The sequence below is a fragment of the Geotrypetes seraphini genome, chromosome 14 (assembly GCF_902459505.1).
Source record: "Geotrypetes seraphini chromosome 14, aGeoSer1.1, whole genome shotgun sequence".
In the NCBI taxonomy this organism is placed as follows: Eukaryota; Metazoa; Chordata; class Amphibia; order Gymnophiona; family Dermophiidae; genus Geotrypetes; species Geotrypetes seraphini.
Window position 1 is genome coordinate 59,023,013 of NC_047097.1, and position 24,988 is coordinate 59,048,000.

Sequence of the window (24,988 nt, forward strand, 5' to 3'; positions counted from 1 at the left end):
ACAATCGGTTTTTGATAGCTGTGATAGGAGTGACCTTATGGTTAATGCAGTGGGCTGAGAACCTGTGAAACTGGGTTCAGTTCCCACTGTGGCTCCTTATGACTCTCTGGGCAAGTCACTTAACCCCTCATTGCCTCAGATACAAAAAAATGTTGTGAGCCACTAGACCAAAGACAAGTACCTGCTTATAATAGAAATACACTTCTCTCTCCAAATTTGCAGGTTTAGGACTCGCAACTTTGGTTATTCGTGAGTTGATAAACCCTGACCCACCCCTGCCTCTCTCCCACCTCCCGGATCTCTCCACACCTTACCTGGTGGTCTAGCGGTGAAGCGAGCAGGTATGATTTTCCTATGCTCCTGCCCCCTGCAGAGCCGTGAACAAAAATGGTTTGTCGTGAGTTCCCATGGTCTCGCAAGACTGCAGCGAGAATGCACTGCAGCCATTTTTGTTCCTGGCTCTGTAAGGGGCAAGTATGTAGGAAGATCACTCCTGCCATGCTTCACTGCTAGACTACCGGGTAAAGTGTGGAGAGGTGGGGTTGGGTCAGTCGGCCCTAGTCGTGATTTTTCCATATTCACGGGCTAGCTCTGCCCCTAACACCTGTGAATTTGGAGGGGGAAATCACTTTGATTGTACCACAGAAAGACTGTATATCAAATCTGTGATCCCTTACTCCATTACCATTCATTGGTAAAATGAGTTTTGATGTGATGAAGGGAGTTGTAGCTCTCAAATGAAGTCACAGATGTATTACATTTAGTCAAGAAAAAAGCAGTTACCTACAGCCTGTATTTATAAAAAATTATTTTGCATAATCGAGTGGACGAACAGGGCAACACAGTGCTTTATTCTTTCCCACTATCACCCAGTCACCCCATATGCTTCTGTCCCTTAGAATCCCTTTTTCTTTCTATTTCCTATTTCTCAAGGAGTTCTGAGTAAGTTGTCACAGGATATTTTGAAAGTTGGCTGCCGCTTTTTACTTGCTGTGGTTAGTGACAGAAAGTACAGGAATTCCTGTACATATATGGTTTGCAACTCAGCATGGTTTGTACTTGGGACATGAAAAGATCCTAATCTAAACTCTGATAAGAGAAAAAAAAGATGACTTCACAGAATAAACATATTTCCTTTTCATCCTGCTAAACCAGTCCAGACCATTGGGTTGAGTCCCCCTTACCAGCAGACAGAAGTTGAGATACTGAATATTCTTCTGATATCACCAGTATAAGATCTGGAACTATCTGGAATTCTCTAGTATTTCTCTGCCTCCAGCAGATGGTGTAGGTTGGGCCTTTAATATCATGTTAGTTCTTGTTCAAACATTTGAGGGGATCCTCAGTAGAGAATCTTACCCTGAATATCGTAGTAGCCATTTGCCCTGCTACACAGGTGTCCAAATTGTAGGTCTTGCCATGCAGGAATCCAGACTCTGTCATATTCAGACAATGCTGTCTCTGCGTATCATGCTTTCATTTATGCTGACAGGGCTTCCCTGTTTTCATGTGAATCAGGTAGTTTTTCTCAGTCTATGTGTAGTAAGGGAGGTCAGTTTTCTTGGCATATCCATAAGGAAGGCAAAAACAGACTTTTAAAACAAGATTGCATTTGAGACAAAAACACATAGTAAAATCTTTAAATATATTAGAAGCAAGAAGCTGGTAAGAGAGTCAGTTGAACTGCTAGATGACTGCAGCGTAAAAGGGGCACTCAGGGAAGACAAGGCCATAGCAGAGAGACTAAATTAATTATATGCTTCAGTCTTCACTGGGGAAGATGTTGGAGGACATACCAGTAATATATTGTGAACACTAAATAAAGCAATTGATGTACAATTTAATCTAAACGGAGGAAGAAGGACCTTGAAGAACCCTGGGTGTCGTGTCAATTGAAAGACACCATTTTGGGGAGATAAGAGTGCCAGAAATGGTATTCAGTACTGATGAGTCAGAGAAATCGAAACAAATCTCTGTAAACCTGGAAGATGTTATGGGACAATTTAACAAATTGAAGAGTAGCAAATCGCCTGGACCAGATGTCAGCCCAACCTTGCATTGCTAGCTGTCAGCATTTTCTGCTGGCCTAACCAGTGTCAACAAAGGCCTAAGGGAGATTATATCAGTCATATCTGATCTTAGGGGATGTCAGCGCAGATGGACCATCAGCCTCAGAATGCCTAAATTATATCTACATTATCAGTACTTAAAAGTAACAAAAGACCTTGGCACAGTCCTGATGTTCAAAAGATGTACTAAGGTCTGGTGCTTAAGATGGACAGTAGCCCCAGCTGCATGTTGTGGCACAGATAGTTATGGCTAATCAGAAGCCATTGTCGGAGTGATGCTGGAAAGTAACAGTACCTCAAGTCTATGAGGACAGTTTCTCTCGCTTTTCTTTTCCAGTCTCTCACACCCCACACACCTTAGTTACCATTGTTTCAAACAGTTTACAAAAAGATATGGGTACTTAACAATAGATTATATTTTTCAAACAAGTCTCAAACTTATAAATGTAAGAGATTAAAATCGTTAACCTCTCTCTGGACCCTTGTTTACCCCCTCTCACTCTGGAGCCTTGACCACCCTTCTCTCTCTTTCTCTCTCTCTCTCTCACTCTCTCATCCCCCTGTCTTCTTACCTATCCAGACACACATTAATGCAGGTAAACTGTCCTTTCTCTCACACACATAGAAGCAGTCTCTAAATCCACCCTGTGTTTGTAAAACTTATTTTTATTTCTTTCTGTACATTTGTAACCCAGCATATGCTTGATGTATCTTTCTAAATATTGCCTTTCTGTAATATTAAGCCTATTTCTGCACAATATAGTCTTTATGCAATCAATCTTGGTTGTGATTGTCATTCATTTCACTTCCTATTGAACCTGGTCTGCTGCAACATCACCCCCTGCAAAACCTTACATGTATATGGCCGGGCAATTAAGTTCATGAACTTGCCACCGTGCACTTATGTTGGCAGCGCTGTACAAACAGCTCAATAAGGTTTCATAACCTTGGTATATCAGTGTTTCACAGCTGTTTGTGTCCCTGTGTGGCAGTGTCTTGCTGAGTGGTGTTCATTATTGTTGCATGTTTTTGTGTGCCATAGCAAGAATGTCAGAGCTTGAATTAGAGCAACAAACAAAAATTTCTTGTTAAACTTGGCACGAATGGAATTGAAATCAGGGACATGTTAGTCCAAGTTTATGGGGATGATGCCATGAAGAAAATGGCAATATACAAATGGATTAAATGTTTTTCTGAGCAGGGAGAAATCATCACTGATGAAGATAAGTCGGGGCAGCCAGTAACAAGCAGAACTGACAAAAACATTGCAAAAATTAATCAAATTGTGCATCAAAATCGTCGACTGACTATGAGAAGCATAGCAGACCAAGTAAACATCGATAGAGAAAAAGGAAAATCTTAACTGTGAGGGACTGCTTTATGGAGCAACTGATCAGGGAACCGACGCGGGGGAGTGCTACTCTTGACCTCATCCTGAACGGATTAGGAGGGCCTGCAAGAGGGGTAGAAGTGGGAGGACCACTAGGCAACAGTGACCACAATGCGATCAGATTCACTTTAGAAAGGGGGACACCCATAGTAAGGAGGACCGCAACAACTGCGCTCAACTTCAAGAAGGGGAACTATGTTGCTATGAGGGAAATGGTGGGGAGGAAGCTCAGAAACATCTTTAGGATGGAGACTGTGGAAAGCGCCTGGACCCTATTCAGGGACACCCTGCAGGAAGCACAAAAAAAGTACGTCCCCAGTTTCAGGAAAGGCTGCAAGAACAAGCGGTCAAAGGACCCGATTTGGATCTCAGCAGAAGTAAAGAGGGCAATAAACGACAAAAAAGTATCCTTCCGGAGATGGAAAAAGGATCCAACGGAGGAAAACCACCAGGCGCACAGGAAATGCCAAAAAGAATGCCATCGAGAGGTTAGAAAAGCAAAAGGGAAATACGAAGAGGGGCTGGCCAGAGAGGCGAAAAACTTCAAGGCATTCTTCAGTTACGTAAAGGGGAAACGACCAGCGAGAGAGGAGGTGGGGCCGTTGGACGATGGGGATAGGAGGGGAGTGATTAAGGAGGATAAAGAGGTAGCTGAGAGGTTGAACATGTTCTTCTCATCGGTTTTCACGAGAGAAGACACATCTAATATACCGGACTCAGAGGAGCTCATGAGTGGGGAACAGGCTGAGAAATTAGAGCACATAGAGGTAAGTACAGAGGATGTCCTCAAACAGATAGACAGGTTAAAATGCGGCAAATCACCGGGTCCGGACGGGATCCACCCGAGGGTTCTGAAGGAGCTAAAACAAGAAATAGCGGGCACAATCCAGCATGTTAGTAACCTATCCTTGAAAACTGGAGAGGTACCAGAGGACTGGAAATTGGCGAATGTCACACCTATCTTCAAAAAGGGATCGAGGGGTGACCCCGGGAACTACAGGCCGGTGAGCCTGACTTCAATTATAGGGAAGATGGTGGAAGCTATGATCAAGGACAGCATATGCGAGCACATTGAGAGAAATGGCCTACTGAGAACAAGCCAGCACGGATTCTGTAAGGGTAGGTCATGCTTAACGAACCTTCTGTACTTCTTTGAGGGAATAAGCAGTCGGGTGGAAAATGGGGAACCCATCGACATCATTTACCTCGATTTTCAAAAGGCTTTCGACAAGGTGCCACATGAAAGGCTGCTTAGGAAGCTGTGGAACCACGGGGTGGGAGGGGATGTGCACCGATGGATAGAGCACTGGTTGTCGGGTAGACTGCAGAGGGTCGGAGTGAAGGGCCAATATTCTGACTGGCGGGGAGTCACGAGCGGTGTGCCGCAGGGATCGGTGCTGGGGCCGTTACTCTTCAACATATTTATCAATGACCTGGAAAAGGAAGCAAAGTGCGAGGTTATAAAATTTGCAGACGATACCAAACTGTGCGGCAGAGTTAGCTCCAGGGAGGAGTGTGAGGACCTGCAAAGGGACCTAGACAAGCTGGAAGACTGGGCGAACAAATGGCAAATGCGCTTTAACGTGGAAAAATGCAAGGTCATGCATATAGGGAAAAAAAACCCGTTGTTCAACTACAAATTGGGGGGGGCATTGTTGGGAGAAAGCAGTCTTGAGAGAGACTTGGGAGTGCTGGTGGATGCATCACTGAAGCCATCTGCACAGTGCGCAGCGGCCTCAAAAAAAGCCAACAGGATGCTGGGCATCATAAAAAGGGGCATAACAACCAGGACGAGGGAAGTCATCTTGCCACTGTATCGAGCGATGGTGCGGCCGCATCTGGAATATTGCGTTCAATATTGGTCGCCGTACCTCAAGAAGGACATGGCGGTACTCGAGAGAGTCCAAAGGAGAGCAACGAAACTGGTAAGAGGGCTGGAACACTGCCCATATGCCGAGAGGTTGGATAGGCTGGGGCTCTTCTCTCTGGAAAAAAGGAGGCTCAGGGGTGATATGATAGAGACCTTCAAGATCATGAGGGGCATAGAGAGGGTGGATAGGGACAGATTCTTCAGGCTGAAGGGGACAACAGGTACGAGGGGGCATTCAGAGAAACTGAAGGGAGATAGGTTCAAAACGAATGCAAGGAAGTTTTTTTTCACCCAAAGGGTCGTGGACACTTGGAATGCGCTACCGGAGGACGTGATTGGGCAGAGTACGGTACAAGGATTCAAACAGAGACTGGACGGATTCCTGAGGGATAAAGGGATCGTGGGATACTGAGAAAGCTAACCAGAAAATAAGTATAGAAACCCGACCAGGTCGTGCATGTGCAAGACCGGAGGGCTAGGACTTTGATGGGAAGATAGGACTCAATAGGAAACCAAGGTGGCATGGGGGCCCCTTCTGGTGATTTGGACAGGTCGTGACCTGTTCGGGCCGCCGCGGGAGCGGACTGCTGGGCAGGATGGACCTATGGTCTGACCCGGCGGAGGCACTGCTTATGTTCTTATGTTCTTATAACTGAAAATCTTGGCATGAGAAAGTTGTGTGCAAAAATGGCCCTGAAGGAGATCACCGATGAATAAAAGCAAAGGAGAGTTGATATTTGCCAAGACCTTTCGGAAAGGCAAGACGGTGTTTTGGGCCGTGTTATCACTGGTGATGAAACAATGGGTGTACCAATACGACCTTGAAACAAAGTGTCAGAAGTGCACAAAGGAAGTCAGCCAATTCTCCATGACCAAAACAATTCTGTCAGTCCAAATCAAGAGTCAAAACGATGTTGCAAAATTTATTTATTTATTTATTTATTTAATATCAGAGGGATTATTCATTATGAATTTGTACCAACTGAACAGTTAACCAAGTCTACTATTTGGAAGCACTAAAAAGGCTGCGTGAAAAAAGTTAAACAAAAATGACCTGAACTTTTCACCAACTCATGGCTCTTGTATCATGACAATGCACCAGCTCACACGGCACTGTCTGTGAGCGAGATTTTAGCCAGTAAACCAATAACTGTTTTGGAACACCCTCCCTACTCATCTGATTTGACCCCCAATGACTTTTTCTTTACTTGAAGATAAATGAAATATTGAGAGGAAGACATTTTAATGATATTCAGGACATCAAGGCTAATAACGATAGCTCTGATGGCTATTCCAGAAAAGGAGTTCCAACATTGCTTTGAAGGGTAGACTAGGCTCTGGTGTTGATGCAAAGCTTCCCAGGGGGGAGTACTGTGAAGGTGACCATAGTGATTTTCAGCAATGAAGTATGTAGCACTTTTTCTAGGATGAGTTCAGGAACTTAATTGTCAGACCTCCGTATAAATGACATCTGTTTGCAATAATTTCTTGGCTTTTGGAGCAAAATATTTTTTCTTACACTGATGTTTTTACTGATTTCAATTCAAGATATATCTGTTACCAGTGCAATGTATTTCATCTTGTATAAGACAATCAGAATTATTAAGTACAGCACATGGTTTCAGGTTATAGAGACAAAACTATATTGCTTTGGTTAGATAGGACCGGATTCAGTACCCCAGTGGAAGTATGCTTGCCTGATGGTCTTATATTGAAAGTAGATAAGGTTGCAAAGGTTCTCGGTGTGCATTTGGACACAACACTGTCCTTGAAAGCTTATATAGACACACTGATTAAAGCTACTTTTTATAAATTACGTTGCCTTAGGAGACTTGGTTCATTGTTTAAAGAAAAACATTTTTCATTATTACTCCAAGCTTTAGGCCTTGCCAAAATAGACTATTGTAATAGTCTGTATTGTTTCATTTCTGCTCATTTGATTTCCACATTACAAATATTACCGCCAAGATTGTTGAGTTAAAAAGTTTGTGTCATGTGTTATCTACATTGATAAGGCTTCATTGGTTGCCAATTTAAGTTGTCATGTGGGATTCATAAGATGTTTGTGGGAATTTGCCCAGAATATCTAATTTATCTATTTTCATTTCCTTGGTCTAAAGTTAAAAGGGGACAGATTCCGTACAAATGTAAGGAAGTTCTTTTTCGCTCAGAGAGTGGTAGAAATCTGGAACGCTCTTCCGGAGGCTGTTATAGGGGAAAACACCCTTCAGGGATTCAAAACAAGGTTGGATACGTTCCTATTGGAACAGAACATACACAAGTAAGGTTATACCTAAGGGCCGCCACGTGGGCGGACTGCTGGGCATGATGGACCACTGGTCTGACTCAGCAGCGGCAATTCTTATGTTCTTATATTCACTGCCAAATATAATTTTTGAAGATTACTTCTCATTAGACCCTCTGAATGTGTGGATACAAAGTACATATAAAAATTTCCATTGGCTTAATCTGGCCCTCCCCACAACAAAAGAAGTTATTTGGCAATACAATAGCATCCAATAAAACTGATTTTGGGGTGGGGGGCAATAGGACTTGTAAATTACCTTTTTGTGATTACAAATTCAAAAAGGTGAGCAATGGAGGATTAAGTAACTTGCGCAGGTTCACAAGGAACAGTGCTGGGATTCGATGCTATGCCCTCTGGGTGCAGACATCAGCTCTACCACTAGGCTACTCCTCACTTCATGTCATGCCCATAATGTAAACAAAACAATAACCCCCAAAATTGTCTACAACTATTCTCAAAATGAAATAAATCCAGGTTTTCTGTTTGAAAATATGTGAAAAGGATGTCCTTATGCTGGAGACGTCCAATTCTACAAACTGAAACATTTAAATTATAATTGGGGTGGGTGGGGGGGAGAACAAGGCACAGGGATATCTGTCTGGCAGCAGTCTTAGAAAATTGGCACCCAGATATCCTTGCAAAACAGAGACGTCATCTAGTGGTTAGCATAGTGGACTGTAAATCAAGGGGGACAGGTTCAGATCTCACTGAACGCATCCCACGGTACACCATTTTAAATCTCAGCGTGCAGTAGTGGTTTATCACAGCTTGTAAAAAGGACCCCTTGGTAGTGACTTATTTTTTTCTTTCACAACCACCTACCTGCATTGGTATCAGTGTTGTGGTTGAGTGTGGTTTTCAAAATTAGGTTAGCTTGATTTTGTTGTGAAGTTCGTTTTCTTTCTTTCTTTTCTCACTTCCTGTACTTCCTGTTGTGCTGTCCTTGGGCATTATATTTTGGTGTAGTATCTGATTCTCCAATTTGCTTCTACTGCAGGTGTCCATGGCTCAGTCGCTCCTTCTCCCTTGTGATTCCCATTTACAATGGCATTGTTTTCCTCTTTGTTCTGGCTAACTTTAGCATGGCAACCTTCATGGATCCTGGCATCTTTCCCCGAGGTAAGAGTCCTTGCAGAGTGTGGAGGTGATAGGTTCATTGGGCTCAGCTGATGGAAGTGATTTTTCTTTAATAAATTTAAAGGGGTAACGAGGTCAAAATGTTGAAGATATTCTTTGTGGCTTCTCTGTTGGGTTGGACCATTGGTGGGGCAAAAGAGAGAAGTTAACCACTATGACAGAAATCCAGCTACCATCACATGGTCAGTGGCTACCATATTGTTCATCAGTTTTGATCAGTGGGTGATCATGCAGTCCCCAAATCTGTTTGCTTCTGTTGAAAAGGTCAGGCTGTATTCAAGTTCCAATATCAGTGTATATAAAAAGAGTTTTCTGGTCTGGATAAATTTCCAGTGCTAACTTGCAGTGGTTTTTCACATGTGCAGAGGGACCTTGTGCGCCACTGGGCTAAGTAAAAGCTGTAGGATGCCTTGAAATGATTTATATTCTCTTCTCAGTATTGCAACCTATGAGAAAACTGAGAATCCCTGGTCTCATATTGAGAACTCAAATAATATTTTGTTGTTATCTTTGACACCACTTAAAGAAGTATAATACAATATACATTACCAGAAATCATAGAATTCTTGACCATAAACTGTTAGTGTCTAGAAAAAAAAATTTGTGGTGTTTTGTCATTTTAGAAAATTAAAGTACCCAAACAAACCCTCAATGAACTTAGCAGTAGGCTCCTAGATCACCAGATCATCCTAGATCAGTGGTCTTAAACTTGTGCCCGGGGGCCACATGCGGCCCTCCAGGTACTATTTTGAGGCCTTCGGTATGTTTATCATAATCACAAAAGTAAACTAAAACAGTTTCTTGATCATCTGTCTCTTTAGCTATAAATGACAATATTATTATTAAGACTTAGCCAAAAGGAAAGATTTATATATATAAAGAGTTTTACCTCATGCAAAATTGTCATTTCTTTAATAAGACATTAACTATTTTTTTCTGAGGCCCTCCAAGTACCTACAAACCCAAAATGTGGCCCTGCAAAGGGTTTGAGTTTGAGACCACTGGCCTAGATCATCTTTCATGGCGATCCAACAATCAAAAATAAATAGGACACCCACTCAAACCCTTCCTAACTCCCCTAACCCTCTCCAAGAGAACTCAAGTAATTTAACTTTCACATTTTGAATTTCAAGCCAGTGATTATTGCATTTTAAATACAGAAATGCTTGAAAGTGAACCGCATGTAAAACATTTTAATATATGCTAAAATGGAGCAGAATAAAACTGACAGATTATAGGCCAGCTAGAAGTACCCAACCTTGGTCTCAGATGTTGACCCAGAATTACAGCATTAGCGAGATTATAACATCACTAGGACGCATGCTTTGTGCTACCATTACCCACCTACAAGCTCCGAGTCAACAGCCATGAGAAAATCACCCACTGCCTCTCTAGCTTTGTTGTCTATGTAGCCGAAGGTTTTGTCAGTTGGTATGCTCCCAGAAAGAGGAAACCAGGTCAACAAAATTAGACTTCACCCAAATAATTATCAAACTGGGTAAAACAGAGCTTTAATTAAAGCTTAAGGAACATAAGACCAGGTTATCACAATTCAAGGAGCCAGAGTTAAGTATAGTGCAATGAAATTTTTTTAAATGAGTTAGAAAATTAAATGTTTCATTGATTGGGCCTCCAAACAGTATGCAGAAACACATGTGAACCTAATTCCCTACTGGCCAGTGTGTTACAAATCTCAAGTGTTAAAAAGAAATACTGAATTTTTTATATTCTGTATTTGGAATCTCATTGACTCTTTGTTCATGTTATGGTTGCTATATTGTATATTCTTTAAAAATCAATAAAATTTCATGGATTGGACCCCTGTTCGTTTACAAAAGTTAGATAGCTCTAAATCTAATAGATGTTGGCACTGTAATCTGGAACCAGGGACATTGGATCATCTACTTTATTATTGTCCCTGTATTAAGTTATTTTGGAATTCAATTTGGACTCAAGTAAATTCTCTATTGGAAAACCATGTTGCGCTTTCCTATGATACTGTTTTATTTGGAATGATTATGAGGAAAAAGAGTCAAATATCATCACACAACAATAAACTTTTATTAATTATGACAGGGGTTGCCATTCAACATATTACCAATAACTGGAAAAATTACAATAATCTTAATTACACATTCTGGTGGAATTTGTTATGTCATATTTTTAAGATGGAAAGAGCAATAGCGTTGCAAAAAGGGAATTATAATAACTTCGTAAAGATTTGGGGGCCATTGGAAAAGTATTGTAATGAATAGGCATCATTTTTCTTCCTTTTTTAGATTTATTATATGCACACTCAGGGGGGAGGGTTGGACTTAGGGAGGAAATTTTATAATTATGTTTATAATAATAGTATAATATATTTTATATAGAATAACTGATGAAGGGTGGGTGGGTAGGGTTTTATCATTAATGGTCTATTAGATTTTATGTGTTAGATTTTAAAGTGCTATATTGGAATTAATTTATGATATATTTATGTGCACTTATTGTTTGATTTTAAAATGAATAAAGAATTGGGAAAAAAAAAAAAATAAAATTTCATGGAAAAAAAAGATTTCTTTTAACAAAACTTACCCCCTCTTTACTACGGTGTGCCACCCCCCAAACCCTTACCTCGAGCGGACACCGGCACACAGCACCAACCCACAGGACGTGTCGGTGCCGAAAGAGCCTGCTGCTGATCTCTGCTGGGCTGCAGGGCCTTGAGCATCTGCGCGTGCTCAAGGCCTTCTGGCTTCCACTTTCTCCGAGATTATCATGTGATTCTCGGAGAAACCGAGAAACCCAGCTTCACCACTGCTGGTCTTCTGGCAACCACCAAATCTAAAGCAAAAATGAATGAAAAGTCAGCTCCCAACGAAAGCTCAAAAAGAAGAGAATGACACCGATTACCAGGCTGCAAATTATGCTAGCATATATCGTAGGACCCCACTTTTGGGAAAAACATTTAACATATGAGGATCCTACATGTGTTCTTCAAATGTAATTTTTATACATTACACAATGCAGAAAATGCTGGAGAGACAGGCGACATTGTAAAAACAAGAATCAGTTCACACATGCACCACATCCGATGCCACAAAGCAAACCAAGAGAAGGGTGAGCATTTTGATGGATTGGAGCACTCCATCAGTGACCTTATAATCAGAATACCAAGAGGAACTTTTTTAAAACTATCTAGGGCAGGGGTGTCCAATGTCAGTCCTCGAGGGCCGCAATCCAGTCGGGTTTTCAGGATTTCCCCAATGAATATGCATGAGATCCATTAGCATACAATGAAAGCAGTGCATGCAAATAGACCTCATGTATATTCATTGGGGAAATCCTGAAAATCCGACTGGACTGCGGCCCTCGAGGACCGACATTGGACACCCCTGATCTAGGGACTTAGACATTTGAAGTTAAGCCAATAAAATATTTGATACTAAGACAGGATTTAACAGAAATCTGTGTTTCTTATCACATCATAAACTATAAAATTCTATTACTTTGTCCTCTTCTGATCACCCATCTATCTCTCTCTCTTTCCCGCTTGCCAACCCCCACCACTGCTTTTCCCCCTGAGACTATCATTGGAAAGCTTTTGTTTCACTTTGTCATTTTTGCTTATACTTTTCTCACCTGAGGAAGAAGGTTCTGGCCTTCAAAAGCTAGTCACAAAAATATGTTAAGTTAGTCTAATAAAAAGGTATCATCTTTTTTTGTTTTATTTCTGTTCATTATCTTTTAAAGTGGACTAACATGGCAACCATGCTACTTTATCTAATCTGTAAATGGTAAATCACAACAGAACTCAAGAAATTACTGCTGTTTTAATATCTCAGCTGATTTTTTTTCTGGGGGGGCTCTTAGCTGAAGAAGATGAGGATAAAGAGGATGATTTCCGAGCCCCACTTTACAAGACAGTGGAAATCAAAGGAATCCAGGTGCGCATGAAGTGGTGTTCCACCTGCCGCTTCTACCGACCCCCTCGCTGCTCCCACTGCAGCGTCTGTGACAACTGTGTGGAGGTAAGAGCGCAGCCATTTGAACTCTTTCCTCCCCACCCCCTCCATTCTGACCTTTCTCCCAGTGCCACCTCATTCTCTTTTCTCTTGGCAGGAGTTTGACCATCATTGTCCCTGGGTGAATAATTGTATTGGACGTAGGAATTATCGGTACTTCTTCCTGTTCCTGGTCTCTCTCACGGCACACATCATTGGGGTATTTGGCTTTGGTTTGCTGTATGTCCTCTATCATGTTGAGGAACTCTCTGAGGCCCACACTGCTGTGACGTATCCTTTCTCTGTGCTGTCGCTCGGAACCAGGAGGGGAGGATGGCAGGGTCTGAGTAAATGAGTAATATATTAATAGATCTGTCTACTCATACGCAGTCTGTTCACATTGAAACATTCTCTCAAACCACTTGGATGACTGAGCAAATAAATTCTCATTATCTAAACCAAAATTGTCATAAAAAATGGCTGCTGTGAATTCCCGTGGTCTCACGAGACTACAACAGGAACTCACGGCAGGCATTTTTGAGGACGTCTCTGCACAGGGCAGGAGTGTAGGAAGATCGCTCCTGCCCCGCATCACCACTAGACCACTAGGTAAGGTCCGGGAGGCGGAGGTGGGTCAGAGTCGGCCCAAAAGTTATTCGTGAATTTTCCATATTCGCGGGTCGGCTCTGCCCCTAATCCACGCGAATACGGAGGGAAGAGTGTACCTTTTTCAATCTGTTGCAGATCTTAATGTTGTCTTCAGAGGAGCATATTTTCCCCTCAAGTTTCTCTGTTACATTGCTAATAAAGATATTGAAAAGAAGTCTCCCAGTATTGAGCCCTGAGGAGCACCATGGATTACTTTGCCTTCAGTAAAATAAAATAAACGTAATTAACTACCACCAACTTTCTCACCCAGTTTAAATCCCACTCTTGCACTCCCATACTGCCCAGCTGGCTTCAGTCTATTATGCAGAGCAGCTTCAAAATTGCAGGCTCAAAACAAACCACCCACTCTAGAATCGATTTTTCCCAGGGGTCCCTCAACCTATCAAAATTCTTACACAATAAAGTCACATCATTTGATTCTGCAAACTTATCTTTGGGGTAAGAAAAGCCTCAGAAAATGGATTCTATAGCACTTCAAAGCTGCTGGTCAGAAATACACATCTTCTGTGTATTGGGACTGTGTCCACACTTTTCAGCCCTCTGAATCTCTCTGGCTTGGAGGATGAGTTGGAAATAGCCACAATAACATTTATGAGCGCAGTCAGCATCCTGGTGTGTGCATTGAGTCCCATACTTCGGAGCAGTGGTCTATTTGAGCCCAGCAGCATCCAGTCTTTAGCAATGGCCAGTTCAGGTCACTTGGACGTACCCTCATGAACTAGATGAGGAGATCCATTCTCCATCACTAACTCCTAGATGTCGGAGGTGACAATTAGAGAATGAAACGGGGACAAATTTTTCCCCATCCCCACGGAAACTCATTTTCCCGTCCTGTCCTGGTGAGTTCTTTTCCTGTCCCTGCCCCATTCCTACAAGCTCTGTCATCTGCACAAGCCTAAAACACTTTAAAATCATAAGTGTTCGAGGCTTGTGCGGTTAAGGCAGAGCTTACAGAAATGGAGCAAGGACAGGGACAGCGACAAAACTCACAGGGACAGGACAGGAAAATTTTTAGTTCCTGCGGGTTTAGGGACAAATTTGTCCCCGTGTCATTCTCTAGTGACAATCCTTACGTCTTTATCTAATAATTGTCAGTGGCTTTGTCCTCTACAAATGTGTACAACCCCTTTAAAAATCCAGCCTTGACCACATTTGCTTAATGTTAAGAAATTACTTTTTCAGTTTGTTTTTAGCATGATACCAGTTATTCACACAGTGGCTTCTAGCACTAGTTGAAAAGGTACAGTACTCTTCCCTATTCATCTGTTCAAAAATAATTTTTCATCTTGCTCATACCTCCTCCAAGCTGAAAAATCTTAACCTGTTTAGCTTTTCTTCATCTTTGTTGGTTTTACTTATCCTTATCGAACCTTTGGTATTTCCACTATATCTCTTTTTTTTTTTTTTTTTAGATGAGGCAACCAGAAAAGCACACCGTACACCGTAGAGCATAATGACATTCTCCTTTCCTTTCTGAATAATTTCTGACATTCAGTTTGTATATTTGACTCAAATTGAACCCTGAGCCGAGGACCGTCATGTATTGTCCACAGTGATTCCAAGATTATTTTCCTGGACTCCTAAAATGGAACTCTGCAACACATTCCTAGCGTTAGAATTATTTTTCTCCTGTTTGCATCACTTTGCATAATTACCTTATCCACTTATTTGTGTATCAAAGCTATTTTACCCCTTAGATTGCATCATCTTTGTCTTCTGTAAATACTAAGCAAGTTCATTTTAGATTCAAGTCCTCTTCATAAATCCTGTTCTCTTTTTTTCCTCCTATTTATTCTACCTTTAGAATTTTGCATCTCTCTAAGATACCTAGAAGATTTACCGTAGCGTAGGAATTTTTGGATTTTTTTTTGCTTTGGGGTGTTTTTACTTCTGTATTTGGTATGACATTTCAAGGAAAGAATGCAAATACTTTAACTTTGAAACTTGCTTCTAAATCCATGGTTAGTACAAAAAACATGTAAACTTGAAAATGTACTCTGTGTTTAGTTTCCGCTGCTGTCCAATGTCCCCCATGAACGTTTTATCTAAATGCAGCTTAAAAGTATCTGTGTCCTGCTCCTTTTGGGCTTCTAGCACATTTGGTCTCGGATAGGATTTCTTGCCATGAGTCCTTCATTCGCTACTGTTCAAAGTAGAAACTGGCCAAATTTTAGTTTCAGATTTGGCACTGAAACCAACCTGAAATCTAGATTTGGGCTTCTGACGAAAATGCTCATGCATTTTCAACTGAAACTTCTTGTACCTCCCTAAGCTTGACTTTTAAAAAAAAAAAAATGGCTTGATGGTCTAGTGGCTTCTGAGAAGAGTGATCCCCAGTTGTTCTTGCTCCTATGTAAGCTCTTCAGTAAAAAATGGCTGCCGGGACTCCAGGTGGCAGCCTTGCAAGACTGCCATTGGAGGTCCCGGTGGCCATCTTGGGATTTTGCTTCCATTCTCCAGTCACTTGTGCTGCTTCCAGTTTCAAAATGGCTGCCAGGACCTCCCACGGTGGCCTCATAAGGTTTCTGGAGGAGTCGGTGCTGGAACAGCTGCTTTTTAACATATTTATTAATGATCTAGAGATGAGAATAACTAGTGAACTAATTAAATTTGCTGATGACACAAAGTTGTGAAATCACAAGAGGATTATGAAAAATTGCAAGAGAATCTTGTGAGACTAGAAGACTGGGCGTCAAAATAGCAGATGATGTTTAATGTGAGCAAGTGCAAAGTGATGCATGTGGGAAAGAGGAACCCAAACTATAGCTGTTTGATGCTGGGTTCTGTGTTACAAATAACTGCCCAGGAAAAGGATCTAGGTGTCATTGTTGAGGATACATTGAAACCCTCAGTTCAATGTGTGGTGGCGGCTAAGAAAGGAAATAGAATGCTAGGAATTATCAGGAAAGGAATGGAAAACAAAGATGAAAATGTTATAATGCCCTTGTATCGCTCTATGGTATGGCTGAACCTCAAATATTATGTGCAGTTCTCAAAAAATATATAGCGAAATTAGAAAAGGTATAGGGAAGGTCAGCAAAAATGATAAAAGGGATGGGACGACTTCCCTATGAGGAGAGGCTAAAGCGGCTAGGGCTCTTCAGCTTGGAGAAGAGATGACTCAGGGGTGATATGATAGAGATCTATAAAATAATGAGTGGAGTGGAAAGGGTAGATGTGAATCGCTTGTTCACTCTTTCCAAAAATACTAGGACTAGAGGACATGTGGTGAAGCTACTAAGTAGTAGATTTAAAACAAACAGTAGAAAATATTTCTTCACAACACGTGTAATTAAACTCTGGAATTCATTGCCAGAGAATGTGGTGAAATCAGCAGGGTTTGAATAATTTCCTAAAAGAGAAGTCCATAGGTCATTATTGAGATGGCTTGGGAAAATCCACTGCTTATTCCTAGGATAAGCAGTATAAAATCTAGGTACTTGGGACACGGGTTGGCCACTGTTGGAAACAGGATACTGGGCATTTCTTATGTTCTAAGTTCCCGGCAGTTGTTTTGCTTGAGAAACCTATGGGGAAAGAGCTACTGGGGGATCACTCTTGCCCAGAAGAAATCACTAATTCACCAGGCTGTGTAAAGCAGAAATAGTCCCGAGGAGGGCCTTTGGGTAGTGGGAATGTGTGGAGTGGTTGGGTTGAACGACTGGCTGATCCTCTTCCAGGGTTTAGGGTGGGAGCAGTGGCAGTAGGCTCATTAGGTGCTGGGTTTGGTTTCTGTTAGCCTCTAGCTCAAGATCTTTTCCTCTGTTTTATATCTCCTGATAGTCATTGCAGCTAAAGTTCTCAGCCTGGGCCATATGCTAGCGTTTATTCTGGAACTGTATGATTCTGGGTCCTAAATCCATCCTTTAGGTGTCACCATTGTGCACTGTCTGGCTCTTCTCCACAGAGGCTGTACCCATTGGCAACCTAGCTGACCCGGGTAGCAAAAGACTTGAACCAGGACTTCAGCTCACCATACATCACAGCACCAGACCAGTTCAGGAGTGTACATCATGAAGTGTTTCCATTCCCCCCCCCCCCAAGATTTTCTATGAGTGGTATATCAACCATAATGAAACTTGAAACCTAAGTCTGTTTTGAAATGCACCTTGAATTACATTTAGATATACCATAAACAGTTCTAACTGCTAACTTATCCCTGCTCCCTCATACAGGTTTTTGTATGGTCTGTATAGAATGTGTTCCTATTCCAAGGAGCCTCATTTTTTTCCCACCAGATGTACCCACTTTATCTTGGTAGGCATACTCTTATGGCATTTCCCTTGACGTTTTGAACCCAGCATGGCAGTGATGTCTGTAGCGGGTTTATTTTTTGTTCCTGTAGCTGGCCTTACAGGGTTCCATATGGTGCTGGTTTCCAGAGGACGTACAACTAACGAGCAGGTGAGGAACTAATCCTTAGCATGGGGACTCTGATCCTTGACCACTGTATTTTTTTATCAATGTCTTTGTTCTGAAGTAATGCTTTGCTTTTTCTTTTTACTTTCTCTCATAGGTTACGGGTAAATTCCGAGGTGGGGTGAATCCCTTCACCAATGGATGCTGGAAGAATGTCAGTCATGTGATTTGCAGCTCTCCTGCTCCACGGTATGGCTATTCTTTACTACTTTACTCATTTCTCTTGGTCTGTATCATTCAAAAACATTGTGTGGTTAAACATGCGGGAAAGTCTGGACTTAATTTCCTTTCCTTGAGTCCAGCTAAACAGTCCAGAGAAGTGTGTTATGTTTGCTTGCCAACTGATGGAGCCAGAGAAATAAAGCTCAGAACTGTCCACTTCCTCCATATAAGAGGCTGGTTTTGCTGTCAGCTCCTCAATATCCTGTGTGAAAGCTAAGATTAGCCAAAGGCAAATTATATGTTTTAGGTTTCCATTTCACCCCCAAAGACAAACCTGATGTAGTCAGAACATCATTTCACAGTTGCTGACCCAGGAAAAAGATAATTCCATATATCAAGGGTACCAAGCTACCTTCAGAGTTGGCTACAGTATACTATTAGCTTTCTGAATATATTAGTCTGAAAAGCCTTAACTGTCATGGCTTCTATGGGTGGGTTGTGGACTGGCTGGCAGAAAAGAAAATGAACAGTTAAATTCAAAATTTTTTCCTTATTTCATGCCAGACCAATCCAGGTTGATGTACCCAAACTCTACCCAGACCAGTTGGGAGAAACCACGATAACTCTCAAGACTCCTGCACTTTAAGTGATGGATCTCCAAACATTCATACTCGTGCTAAGGCACTTAAGGAAGGACTTCAATCATGGCTGTGGAGTCAGATTTGGAGTCAGAAGCAATTTTAGGTGGAGTTCAGCTTTAAAATCTTACAATATTATAATAAATGGTAACTTTATCATTCCCTGTCACCTAAAGCAGATGGGTCCAGACGGATGAGTTATGTCCATCTACCAGCAGGCAGAGATAGAGAGCATTGAACTGCTTGCTATATACCAGATGGCACGCTCCCTGGCACTCCCGTAAACGCTTATCTCCAGCAGGCATATGGATGGCCCATTCCTAGCTCCTGGCTTCGTGGCTGTATTGGGGTGCTCTAGACCTAGGCTTGCTCCCGATTTAGTACTTTTATTTCAATGGAGTGTGGGATCAGGTGACTGGGTATCTCTTGAAGGCATAGCTGGAAGCTTTAGTTCCCTACCTGTCCCATCAGCCCTGCTCAACTTCCTCTGTTATTCTAGACTCCCTCCTCTCTTAAAAAATATTTAAAATGAAGGTTAAACCCAGTAAGAGAGAGAGAGGGCTAGAGCGAAAGAGAGAATCATCACTCAACAGACAGTGCCGGCAAGCAGTGCTGCAAAGCTGTGATGCTGGGTTCTTTGTTAGGAAAAGGATCTAAGTGTCATTGTTGAGGATACGTTGAAACCCTCAGCTCAATATGTGGCGGTGGCTAAGAAAGGAAATAGAATGTTAGGAATTATCAGGAAAGGAATGGAAAGCAAAGATGAAAATGTTATGTCCTTGTATCGCTCTATGGTACGGCCACAACTTTGTACGGCCACAATACTGTGTGCAATTATGGTCGCCATATCTCAAAAAAGATATAGGGGAAATAGAAAAGGTACAGAGAAGGGCGACAAAAATGATAAAAGGGATGGGATGACTTCCCTATGAGGAGAGGCTAAAGCGGCTAGGGCTCTTCAGCTTGGAGAAGAGATGACTAAGGGGTGATATGATAGAGATGGATGCGCAGGGCCATTTCATCAGCATATATTGCCTGTGGAAAGCAGTCACCAGTCTCCGTGAAGGTGCATTCTACTAGAAGCATGGCGGCTTCATGGGTGGAAGCTTGGGTGGTCTCCCCTGAGAAGATTTGTAGGGAAGTGACCTGGTCCACTCTGCATACATTTTCCAAGTTTTACAGAGTGGATAGGTCCTCAGTGCTACGAACCGGTGCAGTGGTTCTGCCCTAAATTTTGTACGTCCTGTCTGTCCAGAATGACACACCTATTGCACTAGCAAAAGAGATTAGGTTCTTACCTTGCTAATATCTTTTCTAGCAGAAAGGTGTATCATTCTGGAGCCCCACCCTGTCAGTCATTTCCTGCGCCTGCCTGCTGTCTCAATTAGAAATTTCAAGTCCAAACTGAAATTTGGATATTAGTCAGACCTTACGAGTATGAAGAATAATTTATTGCTATAACACATGGGGGTATTGTTTGAGCTCCATAAATGTTTCTGTTTGGTATGAATATTTTGATGTTTTGATTGTTCTATGGCAATGTTTAACATTTTTGTTGTATTTCAGAGCAGAACAGAGTTATAGTTTGGGCAGTTTCCCTGTGCCCCTCCTTAGCATGTGTTTCTATATAGGGTTGTCGCTTGCTTTGGTACAAACTGAAGGGGACAGCAGAGCACTCTGGTGAAAGAGGTGTTGTTGAAAAGCTGGAAAGGATTCCTTCTGCATGGCTCTTGAGCATGGGGAGAATACCTGTCAATCCAGAATGACACACCTATCTACTAGAAAAGATATTAGCAAGGTAAGAACCTAATCTCTCTATATTGTTCAATATGTAGAGAATTCAATAAAGTACAGTTTAAAAAAAATCTGAAAATCTAATTATGTTTATTTTATAAAGCAATGAGTATGAATCATAGAGGTCTAATAAATCTTTCTACTTGAGTAGGTATCTTGGCCGACCGAAAAAGGAACAGTCAGTGGTGGTGAGGCCACCATTCCTACGACCAGAGGTGTCTGATGGACAGGTTGCAGTTAAGATAATGGACAATGGTATACAAACTGACCTGAAGAGATCAAAGGTGAGACCACCACAGATTGCCATCTGTTTTGAAGAGTGATGAGGTAGGGGAAAAGACTTAAGGGAAATATGAAACACTTTAAGGACCTAGTAAAAGGGGATTAAGGGCTTCACTGAAAAGCAGAATGCCCAGGCCAACTTCTGAGTGAGGGCTCCATGGAGAAGTAGAATGCCCAGACCACATGCTGGTTTGGGTTGGGGGGGGGGGTGTATGTGAAGTTGTATAAGATAAAATGATTGAGGAATTATCACTATTTTGGTATCCTATCATGGCATCCTGTTTTACTCATTTGGGACCTTACCAGGTACTTGTGATCTGGAATGGCCACTGTTAGAAATGGGATACTGTGCTTAAAGGACCTTCAGTCTATCCCAGTGTTCAGGGTCTATGTTCTTATGTACTCCATTAACTTCTTTCCTCTAACCCCCTAAATACGGTCGCACATTCCCTGCTTCGCCCCAAATAACTTGTATACTTTCCTTGTCAAAGTTGTAAATTCTTTGATTTCTACTATAATTTGAAAAACAATTAAAAAAAAAAAAATATATATACACCCTAGCTCAGGGGTGTCCAATGTCGGTCCTCGAGGGCCGCAGTCCAGTCGGATTTTCAGGATTTCCCAAATGAATATACATGAGGTCTATTTGCATGCACTGCTTTCATTGTATGCTAATAGATCTCATGCATATTCATTGGGGAAATCCTGAAAACCCGACTGGATTGCGGCCCTCGAGGACCGACATTGGACACCCCTGCCCTAGCTTCTAAAAGTACATTAATCCTAAGGACTTAAGATAGCCATGCACTTATCTGTACCCAGTATTGTTTCTCTTGAGGATCTCCTCTTGCTGACACTAGAACCAGCAGTGCTTTTTCGCTTCTGGAAAAATGTTATGCTTTCTTGTAAGGATCATCTGTACCTTCCACCTGTGCATTATATTAACCCAATGTTCAAACAAACCGATAGGAACAGACAATCTTATGTGGAGTTCCTCTGCGCACTGCAATGGTACATTACTGATTATATTTGTCTATATGTTTGCTGTGTGTTCTTTTAATATATATATATATTTTTTTAAACCTTTACAAATAATACATAGTAACATAGTAGATGACGGCAGATAAAGACCCAAATGGTCCATCCAGTCTGCCCAACCTGATTCAATTTAAATTTTTAAATTTTTTCTTCTTAGCTATTTCTGGGCAAGAATAATTAAATTTCTGGGCAAGAATAATTAAAAAGTCCTTCTCCAAGCCCCCCTCCTTCCTCCCCAGATCAGCCCCACTCTTCTGTATGTTGTGGTTTCCTGCTATGCAGAAAATTTAACAACCACTGTGTCTTTGAGATGAGGAGGTAAGCTTAGAACACATGATCTCAAAATTAGACTTTGGTTTTGTCAACACCTTCACAAAGGGCTAGATTCACTAACCTCCTTTCCGTGGCTGAACCTTGCAGGCCCGACCAATTCATAACACAAAAAAATTAAAATGAGGGTGAGCGGAGGAACGCCCTCCTCCGACCGCATGGATCGCTAGTGTGCGAGTCTGACACATGTGCAGACCATCTGCTTTCCCTGCAAAAGGTCTGCGCATGCGTTTTGTGCCCGTTTTGCTGGTTTGTTTGGGGTTTTTTTACAGGCCCCGACTCTCCTCTCCTAGGGAAGGGCGAGCCCTGGCAGCAGCTGCTTCTTCCCCTTCGCCGACACTGCCCCAGCTAGATTCACTAGCTCTGCTCTCTGCCCCTTTCAGCCGAGCCCTGCTCTTGCCGCCCCGACTCTCCTGCTCTCTGCCGCCCTCACCCACAGTGCAGCCCCACTTTAAAACCACGGGCTCGCACTGCACAGAAGGGCGGCAGAGAGCAGGAGAGTCGGGGCGGCAAGAGCAGGGCTCGGCTGGAAGGGGCAGAGAGAAGAGCAGCTCCATTCTCGGCTGTGAATTAGCAAACGGCCTAGAAACACAAAGCAAAGAAGTTAGAGAGAGAAGTAGCAGAGTGCAGGTGAGTCGGGGGAGCCAGAGAGAGTCGGGGCAGGAAGAGAGCAGGTTGCGGAAGAAAGAACAGGAGAGTTGGGGGAGGCAGAGAGAGCAGGAGAGCCGGGGAGTCAGAGAGAGAAGAGTCGGGGCAGGCAGTACTCCGAGTGGAGCCTCACCAAAGACAGAATTGGGGCAGAGAGCAGTTTTTTACACAAGTGACTGGTTCTCACTAGTCGCTTGTTCTTGATCGGCCAGCCAGTCGGTGTGTCAGGAAAAAAAGGTAATGAATCGTGTCCTTCCTGCTTTGCATGCTGATTCCTCTCATTTGCATGCACAGATCGGGATCGAATTGCTACACAGGTTAGTGAATTGGGTCGGAGGGAAATCGGGTCGCAAAGGGCTCGCAAACTGATCGGTACACGATCGGTTTTCTTAGTGAATCTAGCCCAAAGTCTTTCCTTTTCAAACAGTGCCTCACTTGTATATACAGATAATAGTCTACAGGTACCAAATCAGATTTTCACTTAGCTCATGGAATCCCCAAGTTCTACTCCCCCTACTCTCTTTATATAAACTCAGAACACACAGACCTTAATCTTCTCATCTAGCAAAAGTACCTCACCCTACTCCCAAATGAGATCTCATCAGTGTAAATATAGAATAGACCTTACCTTCCATCAGCAAATACCAGTTCCTCAAAGTATGTTGAGTATATAGAGCTTATCACCATCCTCTCACCTTTGTGAACCCAGGACAGGTACTATAATGGTATATTTTGCAGAAACTTAATCTATAGGTAGAAATCGAGCAGTGGTTTCAATAACATTCGGTTGCAGCATAATAAGTCCTGATGTTTGGCATTCCCAACTCTTCTTTCTCTTTGGGCTGAAATACCATATAAGCTGAGATTTTTTGGGGGGTCTCAGCTTATATTCAGGTCAGCGCAGAGAGAGGATTGCAGAGCAACTCTGAACATTTTTCAAACACTTCAGCCATTAGAGACCAACTGAATTTTAGGTTATTGATAGGTTATTTTAGGTTATTCGGCTTTGAAATTGAAACTTTATGCTTTGTCCCCTTTGCGCTCCCACCCCCTTACTTTCTAAGCAGAAGCAGGCTCCTTTCACACCTTCCTCCCCACCTTTAGGACTCCTGGGCCTATCTTACAATAAGTCATGGTCTAATGGCATAAATGGGACAGGAGTGATCCCCAGTTGTTCCAGACCATTAGTTCTCCACTGTCAAAATGGCTGCCATGAACTCTAGCGGCAGTCTCGTGGCAGCCATTTTGAGATCGGAGCCAGGATGAGCAGGATTGCTCCAGTCCCAAGTGCGTCACTAGATTACCACCAATTGTAAGGTAAGCCTTGAGAGGGAAGGGTCTGGGAGGTGGGACCTTTCCTGTTTGGCAGGACAGGCCACTCTGTAGTGTTGACTTGGGGCAGTAGCTGCTAGTATCTGTTTTGGTTGAAACCAAGCGGTGAATTTTGGTCATAGATTTGGTTTTAGCCAAAACTGAAAAAGCGTGTTTGGTTGCCCTTTATCAACCATCGTTTTATCTTCTTGACATTAATGTAAAATCTATACAGTCTGTATGTAAAATCTATACAGTCCAGAAAGAGCCAGATAGTTATTAGTCCTGACCACACTTGGCATATGGGCCCTAGGCACGTACCTAATTGCCTGTGTCCTAATCCAGCCCTGGATATAAACAATTAAGTTACATTTAAAGGATCGTCTTGTGGTAAGGGGTTCAGTCCTTTATTTATTTATTTATTTTAATTCACATCTCTTCACTTTTTCTTGTGCTCTACAGTCCAGAGAGAGCCTTGAAGTGACAGAAAGCCAGTCTGCAGATGCTGAACCACCTCCGCCGCCAAAGCCAGATCTCAGCAGATACACGGGGCTGAGGCCACCACTCAACTTGGCAACTAATGAGGGTAGGAAGGGAGCAGAAAGACCTAAAGTATATTACTAACAGTTGAAATTAAGGGTTTTCCTACAGAAAAAGCAGGGGATGCTGTCTTGCAGGACTTTATGTGGAAAACCCGATACTTGAGGAGCAGAGGGTAGTCTGGGTTTAAGTCTGAGTAGTTTTATTTCGGGACTGGATTCAAGTAGTGAATAGTAATTGGTTTTGTTACCGTCTCTTTTAGAGAACAGTGTGCTGGCAAAAGACAATCCTCCAACTCCCACCATGTACAAATACAGACCAGGATACAGTAGCAGCAGTTGCTCAGGGGTCATGCCCCACTCCACCAGTGCCAAGGTAAGCAAATTCAGGTGGTAAA

General features: G+C 42.4%; 1 protein-coding gene across 4 annotated transcripts in view; it reads left to right on the top strand.

The window, feature by feature from the left end:
• The window catches only part of ZDHHC5 (zinc finger DHHC-type palmitoyltransferase 5), a 69,244-nt gene that overhangs the window by 26,156 nt on the left and 18,100 nt on the right, over positions 1-24,988 (top strand). For all 4 annotated transcript variants that reach the window (XM_033919949.1, XM_033919948.1, XM_033919951.1 and 1 more), the window contains exons 3-10: positions 8,635-8,756; positions 12,630-12,787; positions 12,879-13,051; positions 17,731-17,833; positions 17,946-18,037; positions 20,594-20,726; positions 24,514-24,637; positions 24,854-24,966. In XM_033919949.1, the coding sequence (XP_033775840.1) occupies positions 8,635-8,756; positions 12,630-12,787; positions 12,879-13,051; positions 17,731-17,833; positions 17,946-18,037; positions 20,594-20,726; positions 24,514-24,637; positions 24,854-24,966 (1,018 nt within the window). The remainder of the gene's footprint in view (positions 1-8,634; positions 8,757-12,629; positions 12,788-12,878; positions 13,052-17,730; positions 17,834-17,945; positions 18,038-20,593; positions 20,727-24,513; positions 24,638-24,853; positions 24,967-24,988) is intronic.